The following is a 20437-nucleotide window of genomic DNA, read 5'->3' on the forward strand; positions in this document are numbered from 1 at the left end:
GTAATTTGTTTGTAAATCTCCATTAATGGGGTAATTTATACAAATCTGGAAACATAAACAAAAGAAAGAAAGAGAGAGAAAGTGATTGCATAAGTTGCAAATCTCCATTAACGGGGGATTTTGCAGCTTCTTAGAAGATTATGGTGTTAATGGTTTAGAGAGAGAAAAAAATGGAAGAGAGAGAGAGAGTGAATGAAATGGAGAAAGAATGAAATCTAAAAGAGAGAGAATGAAATGGGTTCAAAGGGTAATGGGTAATTTTGTCTTTTTACATTAGTAGATTGTATAGTGGGTCCTAATCTTTTGTGTAAAAATGGTAAAATCTATGTTGACCGGTTAGTAACCTGTTAAATGCATTAAATTGTCAGGTCACCGTTACTTGGAGTATATTTTTGAGAGAAAATGTAATCCAGGTACCAAAATGTGAGTAGGGGTAAGATTTAGGTACTATTGGTGTAATTTACTCACTATCCTCATCACACGGTGCTCCACCATCTGACCCTTCCCCCATCGGTTCATCCTCTTGTTCTTCACCCAGGAATGACACATACAGCCCCTTTCCCACATTGCTCTTTTCATCGGAGTCCAACAACTCCTCTACATTCTCCTCGAAGGATTCCATCACTACAGTTTCTGTCAAACCAACTCCGATCGTACTCACTCTATGATTAGGCAATGGATTACGCCTAACGGAAGGGTTCGCTGACGAAGGGTCAGCTATCTTCTTCTCCTCAATTAAATCTTGGATTTCATGTTTCAGCCTCTCACAATTCTCAATTGTATGCCCATAACTGCTATGGAATTCACAATACCCTTTAGCCTGTATCTGCGGAGTAGGTTGAGCTTTGTTATACGGGGTAAGGGCTTTCAACAATCCCTTTTTCTGCAGACGCTCGAAAACTTTCGCGTAGGTCTGATCGAACTTGGCGAACCGCCTCTTTTCAATAGCATTAAGATCAACCACTTTCACTGCTGCGGATTCCGTACTCGCGCTAGGCCCTCCGGCACTATATCCAGACTTCGTCCACTTGGTATAAGCTTTTTTCGGCTCTCCATCCCCTTCAACAGTCAAGGCACAACTATACATCTGATTGAAATCCGTAAATGGCATATACCGAAAACTCATTTTTGATATACGGCAATATGTTGCCAACCACCATTCGGATCTGATCCTGCTCGAGCGGCTTTTGTTTCATCACTGCGGCCTTAGCCCTCCATCTTTTCACAAAATCGGAAAAGGATTCCCTAGCCTGTTGCTTAGTGCTCTCTAACTCTTTCAAAGTGACCTCCAGCATGGTGTTAAAGCTATACTGAGCGATGAATGACTTCGCTAATTCCTTCCAATCCTTCTTTGTCACCATTGGTAATGCATGAAACCATGTGAGGGCAGCCCCCTCTAAGTAGGTGTTAAACAGCCCTAGGACCTGATCCTCCGTCAGGATCGTGTGCTTCATCACCGCAACATACTGATTCATGTGAGCGGTGGGATCTCCCGTTCCATCGAAATTTTTCATGTCAGGGAGCCGAAATTTCAAAGGCAAAGCTGTTGCCGACAAACAATTCTTCAAGTTATAGAAATCCTTGTTGAAACACCTTTCCACAGGATTTTGATTTGACAAAATTAATTAAGTGAAAGTAAATATTCTATAACACACTAAGTTTAAATGCTTTGATTTAGTGTTACTAATGTGTTTGTTCAATGTTGAGTTTATAATTTATTAAAAGACATAAAGATCATAAGGCCCAAGCCCTATATGGAAGTCAAGGCCCAAGTCAAGCAAGCCCAAGATCACTCAGCCCACGTATCTCCAAAACGCTGCCGTCGAAGTAATGAAACGCATGCTGAGCAAAGAAGGATTGAGAAGATCCACGTAGACAACTTCGGTATGAAGCTGCTGAGCTGTCTCGACAAAGCGTACAAGACAGCCGCTGACTACAAAGCAACTTCCAGACCAAGTATTTCCTCTATTGGTAAAGAACAGAAGACGCAGAAAGCTGTCTGTTTGACATTACCCGATTTGGAGGAACACACTGCCACACTGACCGAAGAACAGAAGATGCTGGAATCTGATTGGCTAGGAGAACTGCTGAACAGACTGAGTGAAAGCGACTTGTAGCCATTTCCCTCCAACGGTTATTTCGAAATTCGAAATAACCAGAAGTTCTCATAGCTCTCTATAAATAGAGCATTCAGAATCCACATTCTTCAGAGAACTTTGAGCAAGAGTCGCTACGCTGACCAAACGTATACAAAAGTTCTCCATCAAAAGCAAAGCAAAATTCTTACACTACAAAGTCTATTCATCTGTGTAAAAGTCTAGAGTGATTGTTTGTTCAATCATCTAAGGTGTTCTAGCAATTGTTGTTTAGGACAAAATCTTTATCATTTCTAGAAGTAGAAAGGAGAGGCTGGGTACTCGGTTTTAAGTACTCAGCGGAGAGATTAGGATTGAGTAGAAGTATAGAGGAAGGTACTCTTGTCATACTCAATTGCTGATATTGTAAAAGGTTATTAGGATTGAGTAGAAGTATAGAGGAAGGTACTCTTATCATACTCAATTGCTGATATTGTAAAAGGTTTGAGGCTCTACCTTTAAAGAGCTCAGTAGAGGATTTGAAATCTCGGAGGTGTTCCGGGGACAGGACGTAGGCTTAGAAGAAGCCGAACCTGGATAAATCTGCTGAGTGAAGTATTTCTAAACCTTAACTCCTTATTCATATTGCTTGCTTAAGACAAACTAAAACTGACCAAGTAAAAGAGGTCAAGCTGAGTTGTGCGCTACAAACGAGCAGGTTCAGGAATAGACTCTAAGTGCTATTTCCTGACCTAAGCAACGAAGCTGTCCTAGTCACTAGTTGACTAAGCCAGTGTCTTGCTGAGTGTTAAGTGCCGCTGTTTTATAAACTTTTCTTAAAGAAAAGAAATCTGCCCAAATTATTTTAAAAAAGGTAAAATAGTTCCTAACCCCCCCTTGGAACTATATTTGCAACCTTACAAGGGACCAACAAGTGGTATCAGAGCATAAAAGCTCATTACTAAAGGTCTAACAACCTTGAGTTGATCCATACCATGGGTGAAAACAGCACTCGGTTTCTCCCTGGAAACCAGACAACTCAGATATTACCTGAGGGGCTGTCCATTACCAGGCCTCCCCTATTCTTCGGGTCAAACTATACCTTTTGGAAGAATAGGATGAAAAACTTCATTCAAGCTACAAACATGAGTGTCTGGCTATCTATAGTCCAAGGCCTGTTTGTACCTGTGAAAGTTGTTGATGACCAGTCAGTTGTTAAAGCTGAGGTTGAATGGACAGAGGATGATCTTAAGAAGCTTCAAAACCATGCTTCGGCTATCAATATGCTTCACTGTGCGCTCGATGCTGCAGAATATAACAAAATATCAGGTTGTGAGTCGGCACAAGAGATCTGGAAAAAGCTGGAAGTCACCTACGAGGGAACAAACAAAGTAAAAGAATCCAAGGTGAATCAGCAGATGAGACTGTACGAGCTGTTCGAGATGAACAATGATGAGGGCATTTCAGACATGAACGCAAGGTTCACCAACATCATTAATGAGCTCAAGAGACTTGGGAAAATCTTCACTGAGGAAGAACAAGTCAAAAAGGTACTCAGGAGTCTTCCAAAAGACTAGCAAGCAAAGAAGACAGCAGTTGAGGAAGCTCAGGATTTAACCACCTACAAATATGACGAACTCATCGGTTCATTGCTGACCCATGAGATATCAATGAAGAATTTTGAGGTGAAAGAAAAATCTGATGACAAGAAGCAGAAGTCACTTGTCATGAAGGCTGACTCCACTGACGGGAGTTCAACTGATGATGAGGAGATGGCTATGTTTACAAGAAAGATGAAGAGGTTGTTCAGGAAGAACGACAAATATTCCAAAAAGCCTTACAAAAAGTTTGATAAGTATAAGGCTGACTCAAGCGACAGCAAATATAGAAAGGACAGCTCAAAGCCCATCACATGCTTTGAGTGCCACCAAGATGGCCATATTAAGTCAAACTGCCCCACGCTGAGGAAAGACAAGAAAAGCGGAAAGATGGCAATGGTGGCTACTTGGAGTGACAGTGATGAATCTTCATCAACAGAAACTGAGGCCACCGAGTCAGCGAAGATATGCTTTATGGCTGACGAACTTGCTGAGCCATGCATTTCTGAGCATGCTGACCAATCTGATGAGTCAGATAATGAAGAGCAATCTAATGAGGTAATCTCACTCTCTCAACTCAGAAATGAAATGGGTAACACCCTGAGTGATCTCTATACACTTGTTAAAAAGTGTAATAGGAAGATTAAAGCACTCAGCCGGCGCTGTGATGAAGTAGAAGAGGTCAAACTGAGTGACCTCAGATACCTTCTTCAAGACAACTCAGTTTTGCATGAAAATATGAAAATCATTCATGAGTCTGTCTCTGAAGTCCAGTCAGTTTCAAAGAAACTGAGGAAGGATGTCACAACCATTCAGAACCAATTAAAGGTTCCAAACAAAAACAATTTTCCGCTGAGAACTCAGTACCAAGGTACTCAGCAGAGAAGAAATCCCGAGCGAAAAGTCCAATGTGATTTTTATGGGAAGTTAGGACACACTACTAAAGTGTGCTGGCACGCTCAGCACTGGGGAAAGAAATCCTAAACAGAAGGTCAGTTGTGACTTCTGTGGAAAGAATGGCCATACTGTCCATGTATGCCGCCATAAAATAAAATATGATGCTATACATGTTGCACCTAACAAGTCAGGACCCAAAAAGAGTTGGGTACCTAAAAGTAACTAGTTACAATGTAGGTAAGCCTGAGATGTGCCGAGAAGTCAAAGATGTGGTATATTGACAGCGCATGCTCAAGGCATATGACGGGTGATGAAACTCAGTTCATCACGTTTGAACGTAAACGAGGAGGGAGTGTAAGTTTTGGAGACAACAAGAAGGGTAAGATAGTAGGCTCAGGAACCGTCGGAGGTAACCCTACTATTGAATCTGTCTCCCTAGTCAGCGGACTCAAATATAACTTACTCAGCGTAGCTCAGCTATGTGACAATGGGAGAAAAGTTATATTTGATGCTACTGGATGTAAAATATACGAGGGTAAAACTAATGAGTTAATCTTAACTGCCCCTCGGATAGACAATGTCTTTATGCTAAACCTCGAAAAGAAGTTTTCAAAAACTGTATGCTTAGTCACAAAGGAAGAAAATTCCTGGCTATGGCACAGGAGACTTGGTCATGTAAGCATGGACCTCCTGGCCAAATTAGCAAGAAAGCAATTGGTTGAGGGACTGCCTGAACTTAAATTTCAAAAAGATCAATTATGCCATGCCTGCCAAGCTGGAAACAAACCAAGCAATCTTTTCAAAGTAAAAACATTGTCTCAACTAAGCGTCCGTTAGAAATGCTACACTTGGATCTCTTTGGTCCAGTCCAACCGCTGAGTCTGGGTGGAAGAAGGTTTTCCTTGGTTATTGTAGATGATTTCTCTTGGTACACTTGGGTTATCCTGCTGACCAGTAAGGATGAGACCTTTGAGACATTTTCAAACTTGGTTAGAAAAATTGAAAATGAGAAAGACCTAAAATTAGCTCATATCCGTAGTGATAATGGTGGAGAATTCAAGAACCAGAAGTTTGTTGAATTCTGTGAAGCCAGCGGCATTGACCATAATTTCTCTGCTCCTAGAACGCCTCAGCAAAATAGGGTTGTTGAAAGGAAGAACAGAACTCTGGTTGAGATTGCCAGGACAATGCTGGATGAGCATAGGCTTCCAAAGTATTTTTGGGGAGAAGCTGTCAACACAGCATGCTATATTCTGAATAGGGCTTTAGTTAGACCTATACTTAAGAAAACCCCATATGAACTTTGGAAAGGGCGAAAGCCCAACATTGGATACTTTCGTGGCTTTGGCTGTAGGTGTTTTATTTTAAATACCAAAGATAGCTTAGCCAAATTTGATTCAAAAGCTGATGAGGCTATCTTTCTAGGCTACTCAACAAACAGTAAAGCATACAGAGTTTTTAATAAGAGAACTCAAGTATTAGAAGAATCTATACATGTGCAATTCGATGAAACTAACCCTGCAGGAAGATACCAGCCGCTGACAGAAGATGAACCAAACTCAGCACCTGCTGATCAAGAACCAGCTACTGAGTCCTTCATAAAACGGCTGACCAAGAGTAAGAGTGAACCTAAAATTACTTTCACTGACCTATCTACTTCTGCAGAGAATGTTGAAACACAGATAGAACAAGACACAAGTCTACCAAAGGAGATAAGAGTCCCAAGAGGGCACTCAGAAAATGCAATTCTTGACTCAGCTGGAAATACGTTGATGACAAGAAATCAACTAAGGAAGTATCTCGGCAATGTAGCCTTTGTCTCAGTACTTGAGCCGAAGAACTTTGCCGAAGCTGAGGATGACGAATTCTGGATGAATGCCATGCAAGAGGAACTCAATCAGTTCAGGAGAAATAATGTATGGGAACTAGTGCCACATCCTAGGAGCCAAAAGACCATTGGAACGAGATGGGTCTTCAGGAACAAGCTAGATGAGCAAGGAAACGTGGTCAGAAACAAGGCAAGACTTGTAGCTCAGGGCTACAGTCAGCAAGAAGGTATAGACTACGGTGAGACCTTTGCCCCAGTGGCAAGGCTAGAAGCTATTAGGATTTTATGTGCATATGCATCTTACATGAACTTTAAACTGTTTCAAATGGATGTCAAAAGTGGCTTTCTTAATGGAGTAATAGACGAGGAGGTCTATGTAAATCAGCCTCCAGGGTTTGAGGATTCTAGGTTCCCAAACCACGTTTACAAACTCAAAAAGGCTCTGTATGGACTCAAGCAAGCACCACGTGCTTGGTATGAGAGGCTGACCAACTTTTTACTGATTCGGACGGTCGAATCTCCGTAAATCAAAGAAACGGTGGAGAAACGGTTCAAGAACGATAAAAAAAAGTCGAAGAAGCAGAGGAAGGAAGATAAGAAAAGAAAAAAAAAGAAAAAGAAAGATGCTGATGATGATGACCAATCCTCTGGTAATATATATCCAAATTTGGAAAAAATACAGTTTGATCCTCCATCTTTATATAATCTTTTAACAATTATTCTAAACTTTTAATTTATACCTAAAACCACCAAATGAACTCCAAACTTTTACTAGAACACCAAATAAAAATCACAAACCTAATAATTATAATATATAATACTATCAAGGTATAAATTCTAGAAATTTAGACCCGGACGTGACAATTAAAGTCACTAAAATGTACAAATCAAATTGCCTTAAAATAAGTACGTAACAATGATGGAATCGAAGAAAAATATCATATCAGTCGGTGGATATGCGGTATAAAAAGCTTCTGTATGATGAAGGGAGAAAAGCTTCCGTGTGATAACATCATTAGTCAATTGATCTCAACGAGTGTCATTCTAATTGATTTTGTAGAATCAAAAGAATAACACAGCGGATCCGCTAACCTAGAGGTTACACCGAGATCAAATTGAAAAATCATCGAAAGGAATGCGACTAAAGCCCATAGAGAATAGGCGATTGAGCTTACAGCTGCCTTGTAGGTCATATATTTTCAAAGAATGATGCATTCTTTGATTCCATGATGGTGTTCTTATGAATCTCAGGATTTTTAGATTCATGCACAAGAAATCTATATGCATTACTGTGAAGCGCATAGCCAATGAAAATACAATCCACCGTCTTTGGACTTATTTTCATTCTTTTTGGCAATGGAGCCATTACCTTAGCAAGACACCCCCATACTTTCAAGTAATTATAGGTAGGTTTTCTTCCTTTCCATAATTCATATGGGGTCTTGTCTAATTTCTTACGGGGCACTCTATTTAAAAGGTGATTTACTGATAAAATAGCTTCCCCCCACATGTTCTGTGGCAACCCAGAACTGTTTAGCATTGTGTTCATCATTTCCTTTAAGATACGATTTTTACGCTCCGCCACTCCATTAGACTGAGGAGAGTATGGTGGTGTTACCTCGTGAATAATACCATGTTGCGAGCAAAATTCCCCAAATGGTTCAACATATTCACCACCACGATCACTTCTAACCACTTTAATCTTTTTATTAAGTTGGTTTTCCACCTCTTGTTTATAGAGAATAAATTTCTCTATAGCCTCATCTTTGCTTTTAAGCAAATAAACAATAAATTTCTCACAGAACCAGGCGATGTTCATGACCATAACGAACATAACCATGAGAACCATACCGTGTTATGTTAGTATCTATGTGGGGTATATCATTGTTTACACAAACGACAGAATAGTTCAAAGACATCGCGTCTACTAGTCAGCCAGTAAAGTAAATATACTTTCACAAGGGAAGGTTCAAGGCACATTAGCTACTTATCCTATGCAGATATCTCCTGTAGAAAGTTATCACCACGTCGTAATCGTCTCGTTTCTAATTTTATTCATTTGGGGGATTGTTGGAAAATTTTGAATAAAATTATTTGTTAATTTTAATACCAACAAACATATCCTTTCATGAACAGTCCTGTCCTTCGTGAACAGTCATGTTCATACATGAACAGTCGTGTCTGTCAGTGTACAGTCGTGTTCGTTCGTGAAAAGACATATCCTTTCGAGTTCTATTTATATAGAATGGATTGTCAAATTCACAGTTAGTTGAAAGATGGTTAAAGGCTGTTGTTGAAGTTTTTCAAAATACTCTTTGTCTGTTCACATTGTTCTTGTTTTTCCTACTCTGGTGATAACTAGGCTACACACGGTTTGAGTTCGCTTGCGTAATCTGTTGTATCCTGGGAGACAATCGTCAATAGCGACAACATCTGTCTTAAGGAAACTTCTAATACAGGCCTCAGATTTGTCTAACTCCATTCTTTTGATTTTCTATTTACTGTTAATATATTTTTCTGTGTTCTTTTTGTTTTTGGTTAATCACATCTAACATTTTTAAGACAGACGTAATCGTTTGTCTAATAGTAATTAAGGGGTGACATATTTGTAAATAAGAAGTAACTGGAGTAAGGAGCAAGTTCTTTAAAATGAATCCAAGCGGAGCGTGGATTGGTTGCTAGACTTTCTCCGGATCAAATCTTCATTCACGCGGAGCGTGCCTAATCCAAGCGGAGCGTGGATTGGCTGCTGGTCTTTTTTCGGATCAAACCTTCCTTCACGAGGAGCGTGCCTTAGCTGCTGACTTGCCGTGTGGCACTGTTTTGGCCTCTTTACTCGCTTGTTGTTCGTGCTTGGTTCTTCCTTAGACTTCTCTCGTCCGGACTCGATCCTCCAAGGAGATGTCCCGCATCAATATTAATGTCCCATACAATTTTATTTTTTAAAAAACCACTTCATTCTCATAATTTAAATGTTCTATCATAATAAATAAGTACTAATAGTTCATAAAAAAAATATAACTTTGATAAAAATCTCATTAATAATATTATAACTGAATAATTTTCGTAGCTATATTTTTTTCTTTTAGTTACAAATAATTGAAGTTCATAGGAAATTATATTAATCTTTTCGTATGGCTGACTTGTATTTTGTTCTAACAAATGTTAGAATTATAATTTCTGTTGCTAGAAGACTTCATAGTTAGCTATAGGTTGTTTAACTTACATAGCTACGGCACTTCTTGCAACGATAAGCTATAAAAAAAATTACACTAAATTGTTTTGTTACAGAACTTTTTATTTGTTTTAACTAATAGATTGCTGTAGTGATTTAGTGATAATAGATGATATTTGCTGTAGTGATTTCTCTTAGTAATTTATGGACTAATGAACTTGCAAATGATTTTTATTTACTTTTTGCTTTTGCATAATTTTTTTGTTCCACTGAAAAACATCAAATTAATATATACTATAAACTATGAAATTAATCAAATACATAATCCAACTCAAAAGTACAAATAAAAAAAAAAGGACAAAGCTAATTACTCAATTATTGACACGCTAATAGCATGAATTATTGACGTATAATATTGAAATAAACGCAACATACGAAGTTCTGGGTTCTAGGGTTATGAAGAATTACAGAAGAAAGGGAAGAAGATGAAGGAGAGCAGGGAGACTCTCGGTTTTCCATCCGAAAGATCTAGAGAGGTTTATTTGTATTTCCAAATAAACAAGTACCAAGACTTCAAGTCTAAATATCCGAATAAGCAAGACAAGCGCCCCTTCACTTACCAAGGGCAGCTTGGTCTTTTCATAGCTCCAGGGGCTCTTTAGTCATTCCGCAACAATAGACTATTCTAGAAGACATTCACCCCTTGTATCATACACCCTATTACACCATAGCATTCCCACTTCTAATCATCACCATTCATCACCAAGGGCTATGATCAAGGGTTATATTCTTGCCACTTGTCTCCAGCTTTGCTTGCTCACCACACCTTGCATTTTTATATAATGTATTAGTTAGATATGTATTTTTCTTTTAATGAGAAATTAATGAAGTTTGTATGAACTTGACCTCATTCACCTTCATATGGTATCAGAGCAACTCTGATCTTTTTTTACCCCAAGTGAGCTACAATGGCTGCTCCGGTCATTAGTGCCAGCAGTCCCTATCACCTCCCACCAAATGAGACTCCGGCTTTAGCGCTTGTCTCGCAAATCCTCACAGGACCGAACTACCACCAATGGTCTCGTGCAGTCAAGGTGGCACTCATGTCCAAGAATAAGTTTTCTTTCGTTCACGGCACCATCAAGGCTCCGGCTTTAGACGACGCCATGTACAACCAGTGGGAAAGATGTAACAACATGGTTATCTCATGGATAAACCATGCTGTCTCGCCCTCCATAGCTCGTAGCATTATGTGGCTGGACAAAAGGGACCAAATATGGGCAGATCTAAAGGAGCGTTTCGCTCAAACCGACTCGTTGAGAATACTGGAACTCCGAAGGGAGATCCACAGCCTGAAACAAGGAAACAGCAATGTGAGTGATTACTACACGAACTTAAAAATTCTATATGATGAACTGTTAAACCTACGACCCATGCCGAAGTGTACCTGCCGGCAGACGTGTAGCTGCGGTGCTTTCAAGATCTTGCGAGATCAACAGGATGCGGATCAAGTTATCACCTTCCTTCAAGGACTAAATGAGTCCTATTCTACAATATGTTCACAGATCCTCCTCATGGAGCCATTACCGTCACTCAACAAGGTTTTTGCCTTGTCCACACAACATGAGCGACAGATAGGCCTTGCGCCTACCAAAAACGGGGAAGTACATGAAAGCAATCCATTCGCAGGTTCTACCAATACACAAAACAGACAGAACAACATTCGCAGTAATCCAAGGTATGCAACAAACCGCAAAAACAACAACAAAAGTTCATCATTGTGCACCTTTTGTGGAAACACAGGTCACACCGAAGACATTTGTTTCAAAAAGCATGGTTATCCTCCAAATTACGGAAATAGAAACAAGGGAAGTCCTTTCAGAACAAATCAACCCAAGGCTAATTCAGCAATGAATCAGGGAAGAGACAGCGGAGACTCAGGGGAAGAGGACAATAGGCATACAAACGCAGAGCCATTCACTCTAACCAAAGACTAGTACCAAACACTAGTTTCCCTATTGCCACTGAACCAATCAGGAAAAGCTCCGGCCTCGGGAAGCAGCGTCAATACCTTTGTCAAGGGAGACAACTCTGGTAACAGCCTAAACCCTAACTCTGTTTCATCATGCTGGATAATAGACACGGGTGCTACCGACCATATTATTTGTGACACAAAGTTCTACAGTTCATACACAGAAATTAACAAATGTTGGGTAAACTTGCCGAATGGGGACAGGGTCAAGGCAGAATTTACGGGCACCGTAACCCTAAGCCCCAAATTCATTTTACACAATGTCTTATGCATACCCACTTTTGATTACAACTTGATATCAACTAGCAAATTATTGGACACCAGTAAATTATGCATCGTGATAACAGGCTCGACATGTATGATACAGGACACAACAAGTTGGAAGAGGATTGGCTTGGCTAGAGAACACAAAGGGCTGTACTACCTAGAACATCCATTACCAAGTGGATTTCATTCTGTTTTTTCAATTAAAGCCGATGTATGGCACTTGTGTTTTGGCCATCCCTCCTATGTGAGAATGAGAGGCCTCAACTTATCTTGTAATGATTTCAATTCCTTCAAAGCAATGCCATGTGACGTTTGCCAAAGAGCTAAACAGAAAAAGATGTCTTTTCCGTTAAGCCAAAGTTTAGCAAAAGAAAATTTTGATGTTATACATGTCGACATATGGGGTCCAACAACCGAGTCTCACTCTAACAAAAAGTACTTCCTAACCATAGTTGATGATCGCAGCAGGTATACATGGGTGACATTAATGCAAAACAAAGGGGAAGCAAGCACAGTGATTCAACAATTTTGCAAACACGTCACCAGACAATTTGACAAACATGTAAGAACTATAAGAACGGACAACGGCCCTGAGTTCATCATGAAGGACTTTTACACGACAAATGGCATCACACATCAAACATCTTGCCCAGAAACCCCACAACAAAACGGCAGAGTGGAAAGAAAGCATCAAGATATCATGAACACCACGAGAGCGCTCATGATTCAAAGCTCTTTACCCAAAATATATTGGCCAGAAGCCGTTAGCCACGCAGTTTACCTCATCAATAGGTTACCATCCGTGCCTATACAAGGGGAGACACCGTACGAGCGCATATATGGGGAAAAGAGCAGCCATGAGCAGCTAAGGGTGTTTGGATGCCTGGCATATGCCTCAACTATGGATAGGCACAGAAACAAATTCTCAGACAGAGCGGTCAAATGCGCCTTCCTAGGCTACAAGCATGGCATAAAGGGGTTCAGACTCCTAAATCTCAACACTAATGTTCTTTTCTTTTCCAGGCATGTAAGATTTTTTGAAGAGCATTTTCCCTTCTCAGAAAATAGTCAAGAGACACAAACACCATTTTGCAGTGAAGAGGAGCTAGACTCGCTACACATGGCATCGGCAAGTGATGACGAGGATACACATTCAGACACAGAAACAAGCAATGAACAACACATTGACACCATTCAAACAACGGACAATGAAACAGACAGAGAAGCAGTAAATCCACAAATCCAACACACAACAGAAAGGCCACAAAGGACCAGGACTATGCCGACCTATCTCAGAGATTATCACCTGGCCCTTGTGCAGGGTTCTCCTTTGCCCTGTTTTTTAAATTCTCCTCATGCTCTCTCCAAGCATTTGTCATATGACAGACTTTCGTCCGCCAAGAAGGTTTTCTCCATCAACATAACTTGCCACTCTGAACCTGCAACCTACAAAGAAGCAATGTCTGATGAGAGGTGGCAACAGGCCATGGAAAATGAACTGAGTGCATTAGAAGCAAACCATACTTGGAGTTTGGTTACATTACCCGCCGGAAAGAGGCCCATAGGATGCAGATGGGTCTACAAGATAAAGCACCGGGCAGACGGTAGCATTGCGAGGTTTAAGGCCAGACTGGTAGCGAAGGGCTACACACAGCAAGAAGGGGTGGACTTCACCGCAACCTTCGCCCCTGTAGCAAAATTTACCACCATTAGAGTCCTTCTAGCAATTGCAATCACAAAAAACTGGCATATCCATCAGCTAGACATAGACAACGCATACTTACACGGGGATTTGGACGAGGATGTGTACATGGCGTTACCGCCCGGAATGGTGGCTAAACACACGAATCAAGTCTGTAAGCTCAATAAGTCCCTGTATGGACTTCGCCAGGCCGGAAGGCAGTGGAATGCTAAGCTAACTGCAACCGTCAGAGAGATGGGTTTCACTCAGTCCATAGCAGACCCTTCCTTGTTTACCAAAGAAGCAGCTGGACACATGACTGTTCTTTTAATCTATGTCGATGATGTTATCCTTGCAGGTAGTGACATGCACACCATCCAGTTAGCCAAGAAGTATCTGAACGACGTTTTTAGCATCAAGGACCTCGGGCCAGTCCACTACTTCCTTGGTTTCGAGTTCTCCTGCAGCAATCAAGGACTCCACATGTCACAGAGAAAATACGAATTAGAATTACTGCATGGAACGGGACTCATCGACTGTAAGCCAGCCTCCTCCCCAGCTTTACCAAACTATAAGCCAAACATGCAAAGTACACTACTCCCAGAAATCACACCTTACAGGCAACTCATAGGCAAGCTACTTTATTTAACACATACCAGACCAGATATATCCTACATCGTGAATCAACTGTCACAACATCTCACAAAACCAACTATAGAAGATCAACATAGGGCACAACGAGTCTTACGTTACCTTAAGGGGACGATCGGCTTGGGTCTGTTCTTTCCGGCATGCAATGACCTCCAACTACAGGCCTTCACAGATTCTGATTGGGCCACTTGCGCAGAGACTCGAAAGTCACTCACAGGCTACGCCGTTTTCCTCGGATCGGCTCTCATCTCGTGGCGATCAAAGAAGCAAAACACAGTTTCTCGCTCTTCCTCTGAGGCAGAGTACCGCGCCATGGCCTCTACCTCCTGTGAGCTTCATTGGCTCACCAATCTCCTCCGTGACCTCGCCTTACCACCATTCGTGGCTTCCCTCCTCTTCTGCGACAATCAATCAGCCATGCACATAGCTCAAAACCCAGTGTTTCATGAGAGAACGAAACACATAGACATTGATTGTCATGTGATCCGCGAACGAGTTCAACGAGGGTTGATACGACTCATGCCTATTCCGTCCGCCTTACAGTTAGCGGATCTATTCACCAATGCACAACATTCGCCGCAACTCCGTTTTTTCGTGAGCAAACTCGGCTTGCGTAACTTGTACCAAGCCTAGTTTGAGGGAGGGTATTGAAATAAACGCAACATACGAAGTTCTGGGTTCTAGGGTTATGAAGAATTACAGAAGAAAGGGAAGAAGATGAAGGAGAGCAGGGAGACTCTTGGTTTTCCATCCGAAAGATCTAGAGAGGTTTATTTGGATTTCCAAATAAACAAGTACCAAGACTTCAAGTCTAAATATCCGAATAAGCAAGACAAGCGCCCCTTCACTTACCAAGGGCATCTTGGTCTTTTCACAGCTCCAGGGGCTCTTTAGTCATTCCGCAACAATAGACTATTCTAGAAGACATTCACCCCTTGTATCATACACCCTATTACACCATAGCATTCCCACTTCTAATCATCACCATTCATCACCAAGGGCTATGATCAAGGGTTATATTCTTGCCACTTGTCTCCAGCTTTGCTTGCTCACCACACCTTGCATTTTTATATAATGTATTAGTTAGATATGTATTTTTCTTTTAATGAGAAATTAATGAAGTTTGTATGAACTTTACCTCATTCACCTTCATATATAAATATAACTAGTAAATTTTGAGAAATTCTATAATGATTCCAGTGGAATGAGTCAGGCCAACGAAAAATCATCACATTATTTTTCTAGCCGTAACTCTTATATTCTATTATTTTGGTGGTGATTTTTCATCCGGGTATCATGAACAGAAAAAATATTATGTGACAATTTTTCTTTGGTCGTCCATCTAGACCCGAACTATTTTTCGACACAAACATTAAGGAACTTATAATCATCGGGAGTATAAGGATCAAATAACTCAGCAAGAAGGCTTTTTTTCCTTCTAGGATTGTAGCCCATGTCCTTGCACAAAAGATCATTGGAGTAGATTGGCAGCATTGCACTAACACAAGATCTCTTGTACCTTTCTCCACCATATTTTCTTGAAACTTTTTCCCATTTAATTGCTTCTGCTTCCATATGGTTTATGCTTGGTAGCTTGAATTTTCCGGTGAGAAAATGTGCTACCCACATGCTTCTCATTTCTGTTGCAAATAAAATTGAAGGATTCACTGCATATCCAAGTATCGCTAGCTGCGGGATTCGAGGGTGAATGCAATCCCTAAAAATTTTATTTCATAATGAAACTGTATGAGATTATAACATCGGGTACAGTAAAACCTCTATAAATTAAAAATGTTGGGACCATGGAATTTTATTAATTTATAGTGTTATTAATTAATCGATAATTTAATAATTGTTAATTTATTGAGTGATTTTAAATTTTTTAAAAATAAATTTTAAATTACTAATTTTAATAAATTTTTTATCTAAAATCAATGAACAAATAAAATTAAATGTGCATTATATAAGTTAATTGAACTTGGAAGTTCATTGTATTTATGTTAAAAATATTCAATATATCATAGTTAATGAATTACTATATAAATTTATATGGAGTGTTGTTTCAAATCGTACAAAAAATGAGGATGAAGCTGAGATAATTCGGTACTTTTGAAACCATCAAATGAAAGGAAGCAATTATAGCATCATCCACTCTTTACAATTTTTTTGTTACAATTTGACAAGGATACACCGAAACTTTTAAATGCACAGAGGTTTTACTGTATATAAATGTTGGGTATATAATTCTAATATTACTGAAGATAAGTTTTACAATTTATAACAAGTAAGAACTTTTTTTTTTAATATGTTTTAATCTATTCTATTCTATGACTTATGATAACATTCTAAGATATGTATGCATTTTATCTTCCTTTTTTTACAACTGAGTAACTAATTGATTACATTTTATACAAATTCAAGTTATCGGGCACTTTCGTCAAGCTTTTTGGAAAGTTCACATATTGTATTAAGCCTAATTTTTTTGAAAAAGTACAACAAGAAAAAAAAATTGTTATTTTACGTGTTAATAATAATAATAAAAGTTATTCTTCGACCTTAATATGCTTAAAGTAATAGTTCAATTGGTTAATTGACATTGTGTATTTGCTAATGTGGTGAATGACACATTAATTGACATGGTTTGCCTTTGCTGACATGGTGAATGACACATATCAAATCAATATGTCGTGTGATAAGAAAATTCACCAAATTCAACATGGCATGTCAATAAAGGCTAATATTGTTAGTGCAATTTCTTATTTTGCTAAACCTACAAAAAATACAATGTTCCAGAAGTTCGAAAGCTTCCCAAACTCATGAATATATAGCTAGTACCTGAAGAAGGGCGTTGATGAACCAATAATGCATTTCTGAAAATATGTAGATTTGAACAGGTTTTTTATCTTATCATCACTTCTGTATCCGGTTGCAAAGATGACAATATCCGTCGGTATATGGTTATGTTCGCCTTCTAAAATAACCCCATCTTTGCAAAAAGTGAAAGTGCCTGATTTTTTCAGGATGATGCTTCCTTTCTCGACATTGTTGAAGAAATTACGAGGCACATTTGAGACCATGCATATATAAATCTGCTTGAGGAGTCCATGAGTTGGAACCATGTTAAGTTTCTTCAATGGAAATTTCCATCCAAGATACCACTCAATTAATGTTATGAATATCCACATCTGAAAAAGTCATGATTTACATGTTTAGAACATTTAGTAGGCTTCATCTGGATCCGGAATGACCAAATCTAGGCTCGATCCAAAGTTTAATTAGTCTAGATCTAATGGTGAATGTCAAAATCATTTGGTTATTCAGGATCCGCATACTAATTAAACATTTGAAAAATGCATAAATAAAAATATTTAATAACAGAAAATTACCATAGGTGAAAGCAAGGAGGCTAAGAGCCAAGAAAAGAAGCCTTCCGTAGGTTTGTGAATGGACAACTCTGAGAAACGGTTTAAACCTTTCAAAAATAATAACATTACGGATTCGGTAATCAACCAATGAACCGTCCTGAATACCATTGTACAAGGGTGTTGTACACCTGCTCATTAACAACATCTATCAGTTATTGATTTAATTCATATTACAATTATCGGGTAACATATTTACATATTCGGTTTTCCGTCTAGGCTCGTGTTCACCCAACTTGGACAGTGGAAATGATATTAGACTCAGCCTATTTATTTTGTGTTAGATTTAGAATGAATAATAGGGATCCACACAGTCCGATCTATTAATTATATACAGTGGATATCTTAGTCTTGGTTGTGTTTTGTAGATATAATATTAATATGAAGTGAACATTTAACTATCAGCTTGATTAAATGGATAAGTGGTTCAATTCCTAACAACCTAATTATTGATTAAAGTGCAAGATATGATAATACAGGTCTTTGTTATGCATGCTTCAAACTCAGTGAGCATTAGCGTGCTCAATCACCACAGGTAAATGAAACATTTTTAGTTACATTCTACCTTTTGCAACGAAAAAAATAATACATTCCTTTCAGTCGGTTTTGTTATATATGCATTTTTATGGTTTACTCTTAGTATATTATACCATTTCTAGCAGCAACTTCAGCTGCTATATCTACTGCTGATTTCTGAAACCCAACGACTGTAACCAGTTTGTCTCTTACGAAATCAGCAGCACGATCATCATCCATGGCAGCATAGTCCTGTGCGTGTAAGACTTTGCCAGAAAATACTTCAGGCCCTTTGTTCACCGGAAATTTTGGCAGATTTGGAAGGTCGCTGTATTTTCCTATGCAAATTATCACAAAATCCATTTGATAAACCTGAGAATAAAAAAAAAATGTTAAATTTCATTTTAGAAAAAGAGAAGGTACCAATATAGCTTCAAGGTTTTTGGAGGAGAACTAATTTAACCCGCGACTTATAAAACAGTATAATTTAAGTCTCAACCCTTATCAAATAAAGCAATTAAAGATCTGACTAATAAAAATTGATTCATATGATTACATTTTAACCGTAAGAAATTGTTAATTAAGGTGGAAATATGACATAACACCTAGGTGTGAAGGGGTCAACCATACAATCATGATTTGTTAATTTCTATTAGTGAGGCTTTTAATTGTCATTCGATGAATGTTTGAAATTATATTTTTTTGTAGGTAACCGCTAAATTAACTCCTCCGCGAAAACCCTGTCCCTATTAGAAATAATAAAATTACTGTAGTGCAATTTCAAACTCAATTGACAGAAAAATGAGTTTTTTCATTAATGAATAGAGTTCAGCTTTAAACTTTACCAAATGATCATAACGCTCAGGTTGTGGTGATCAGAACATCAAATGTTACCTGCCGTATTTTTTGTAGATGGGTACCTATGGTAATTTTTTTTTACAAACACAACATTGTGATTTACAAATTTTTATATTTGAATTCACTTTGCTAGAATTTGACCAATAACAACATCAAGTTCACGAAAAATTAGTTTTTTCATTAATGAATAAAATGCAGCTTCAAACTTTATTGAATTATCTACTAAGGTTGTGGTGATAAGAACATTACATTACACAAGGAAAAAAAAAACTTTTTTTTTTGTCAATTTAGTCTTGAAAATGCACAACTACTAAATGTTAGTGGTAATATTGCAGTGTTTTAGATTCGATGTCATTCAATAAAAAGGACAGTCCGGTGCACTGTGCGTCCCGGCTGAACGAGGGTCCGGGGGAGGGATCCCACCACAAGGGTGTACTAGCCTTCCCCTACCAATTTATGTCATTCAATAACAAACTAAATTTATATGTTATCCGATAAATTTTATATGTACACACCAAACCTGAGAGTGGTGGTACAGGGATTACCTGAAGAGGTGAAGAGGGATCTCGGGCATCTTGGAAGCTGACTTCCCATTTCCCGGCAGGCGAGAAGGCAAAACCTGTTCCACCCCACAATTCCATACCAACCATATCCTCGTATTCACTCGAAGAATTAACATAGTCAATACTTTTGACTCTTGTATTAAATTTGATTCTCGGCACAATGTTGAAGTGTTGAGCATAGGCTCGGAGATATTCCAACACCTGCTTGTGATCGGGAAAGGTTTCTTGAACAGAAGACGGCCATGGGAAATCCGTAAACTGGTAATAAAATTTGGGTACTTGAAGCTTTGTTGATTGTATTGTTTGGTTCCAAACCCCGCCGATGTCACTCCTAGCCTCGAACACAATTGGCTCAAAACCTTTCTCCATTGTATGTTTGCAGGCGAGGAGGCCACTTATTCCGGCGCCGATTATTCCTATCTTTTTCTTCATTTTCGAACTCTCAGTTTCTACTTCTGATCTTTGTTTTCTCTGGCAGAAAACTTCACAAGGAGTGGGAATTTATAGGCACTCTTCAATTGAAATTTTATTTTTACTTTCTTTGTTACCTAAAGTTTAGGGGAGGAGGGTAAGGAACCCTTTAAGGCTATAAAGGATACGTTATATATCACCCCAAGAAAAGTTTATAATTTCATTAGATCAAACATAAAGAAGTACAACAATCAAAATGTAAGGGATAAAACCTCATATGATTACACGCTAAAACAAATACAATATCCATGAACGGATGAAAATGACTACAAAAGAGTAAAAAGCGCCCATAAAAGGCACAAAAAACACAAATCAACAATATATTTCTCGTTAATCCAAATCTGTTGAAAGACATCTGCAATCCAAACTTCATCCTTTAGACCATTCCGAACATTCGGATCTG

The 20437-nt window shown here is 38.9% G+C and overlaps 1 protein-coding gene and 1 long non-coding RNA gene across 3 annotated transcripts; both read right to left on the bottom strand.

Annotated features, from left to right (window-relative positions):
- Positions 1 to 9916: 9916 nt before the first annotated feature.
- LOC136228937 (uncharacterized) lies at positions 9917 to 14132 on the bottom strand. The gene is made up of 5 exons (XR_010688891.1): positions 13657 to 14132; positions 13417 to 13560; positions 11021 to 13318; positions 10489 to 10925; positions 9917 to 10399 (listed from the first exon to the last, which is right to left on the bottom strand). It is a non-coding gene; the product is annotated as an uncharacterized lncRNA (long non-coding RNA).
- A 1245-nt stretch (positions 14133 to 15377) lies between these two features.
- Positions 15378 to 20099, bottom strand: LOC136228936 (probable flavin-containing monooxygenase 1). 2 transcript variants are annotated; one of them, XM_066017441.1, is made up of 5 exons: positions 19546 to 20099; positions 18277 to 18514; positions 17591 to 17757; positions 17040 to 17389; positions 15378 to 15921 (listed from the first exon to the last, which is right to left on the bottom strand). In XM_066017441.1, exons 1-5 carry the CDS (start codon positions 19993 to 19995, stop codon positions 15558 to 15560), a joined length of 1569 nt encoding a protein of 522 aa, XP_065873513.1. In that variant the 5' UTR covers positions 19996 to 20099; the 3' UTR covers positions 15378 to 15557. The 2 variants fall into 2 exon arrangements, with proteins under 2 accessions (XP_065873513.1, XP_065873514.1); XM_066017442.1 differs by having other exon boundaries at positions 15610 to 15844.
- Positions 20100 to 20437: the final 338 nt, after the last annotated feature.

The sequence above is a fragment of the Euphorbia lathyris genome, chromosome 5 (genome assembly GCF_963576675.1).
Source record: "Euphorbia lathyris chromosome 5, ddEupLath1.1, whole genome shotgun sequence".
Classification (NCBI taxonomy): domain Eukaryota; kingdom Viridiplantae; phylum Streptophyta; class Magnoliopsida; order Malpighiales; family Euphorbiaceae; genus Euphorbia; species Euphorbia lathyris.

Bases quoted from the DNA above. Each gene is read 5' to 3' on its own strand.
- LOC136228936 (XM_066017441.1), bottom strand. From the start codon at position 19,995: ATGAAGAAAAAGATAGGAATAATCGGCGCCGGAATAAGTGGCCTCCTC. The intron at 17,390-17,590 runs GTAATTTTCTGT...TGACTTTTTCAG, and splicing joins CCTCCTTGCTTTCACCTATG to ATGTGGATATTCATAACATT. The intron at 15,922-17,039 runs GTACTAGCTATA...TAAAATTTTTAG, and splicing joins TCATCAACGCCCTTCTTCAG to GGATTGCATTCACCCTCGAA.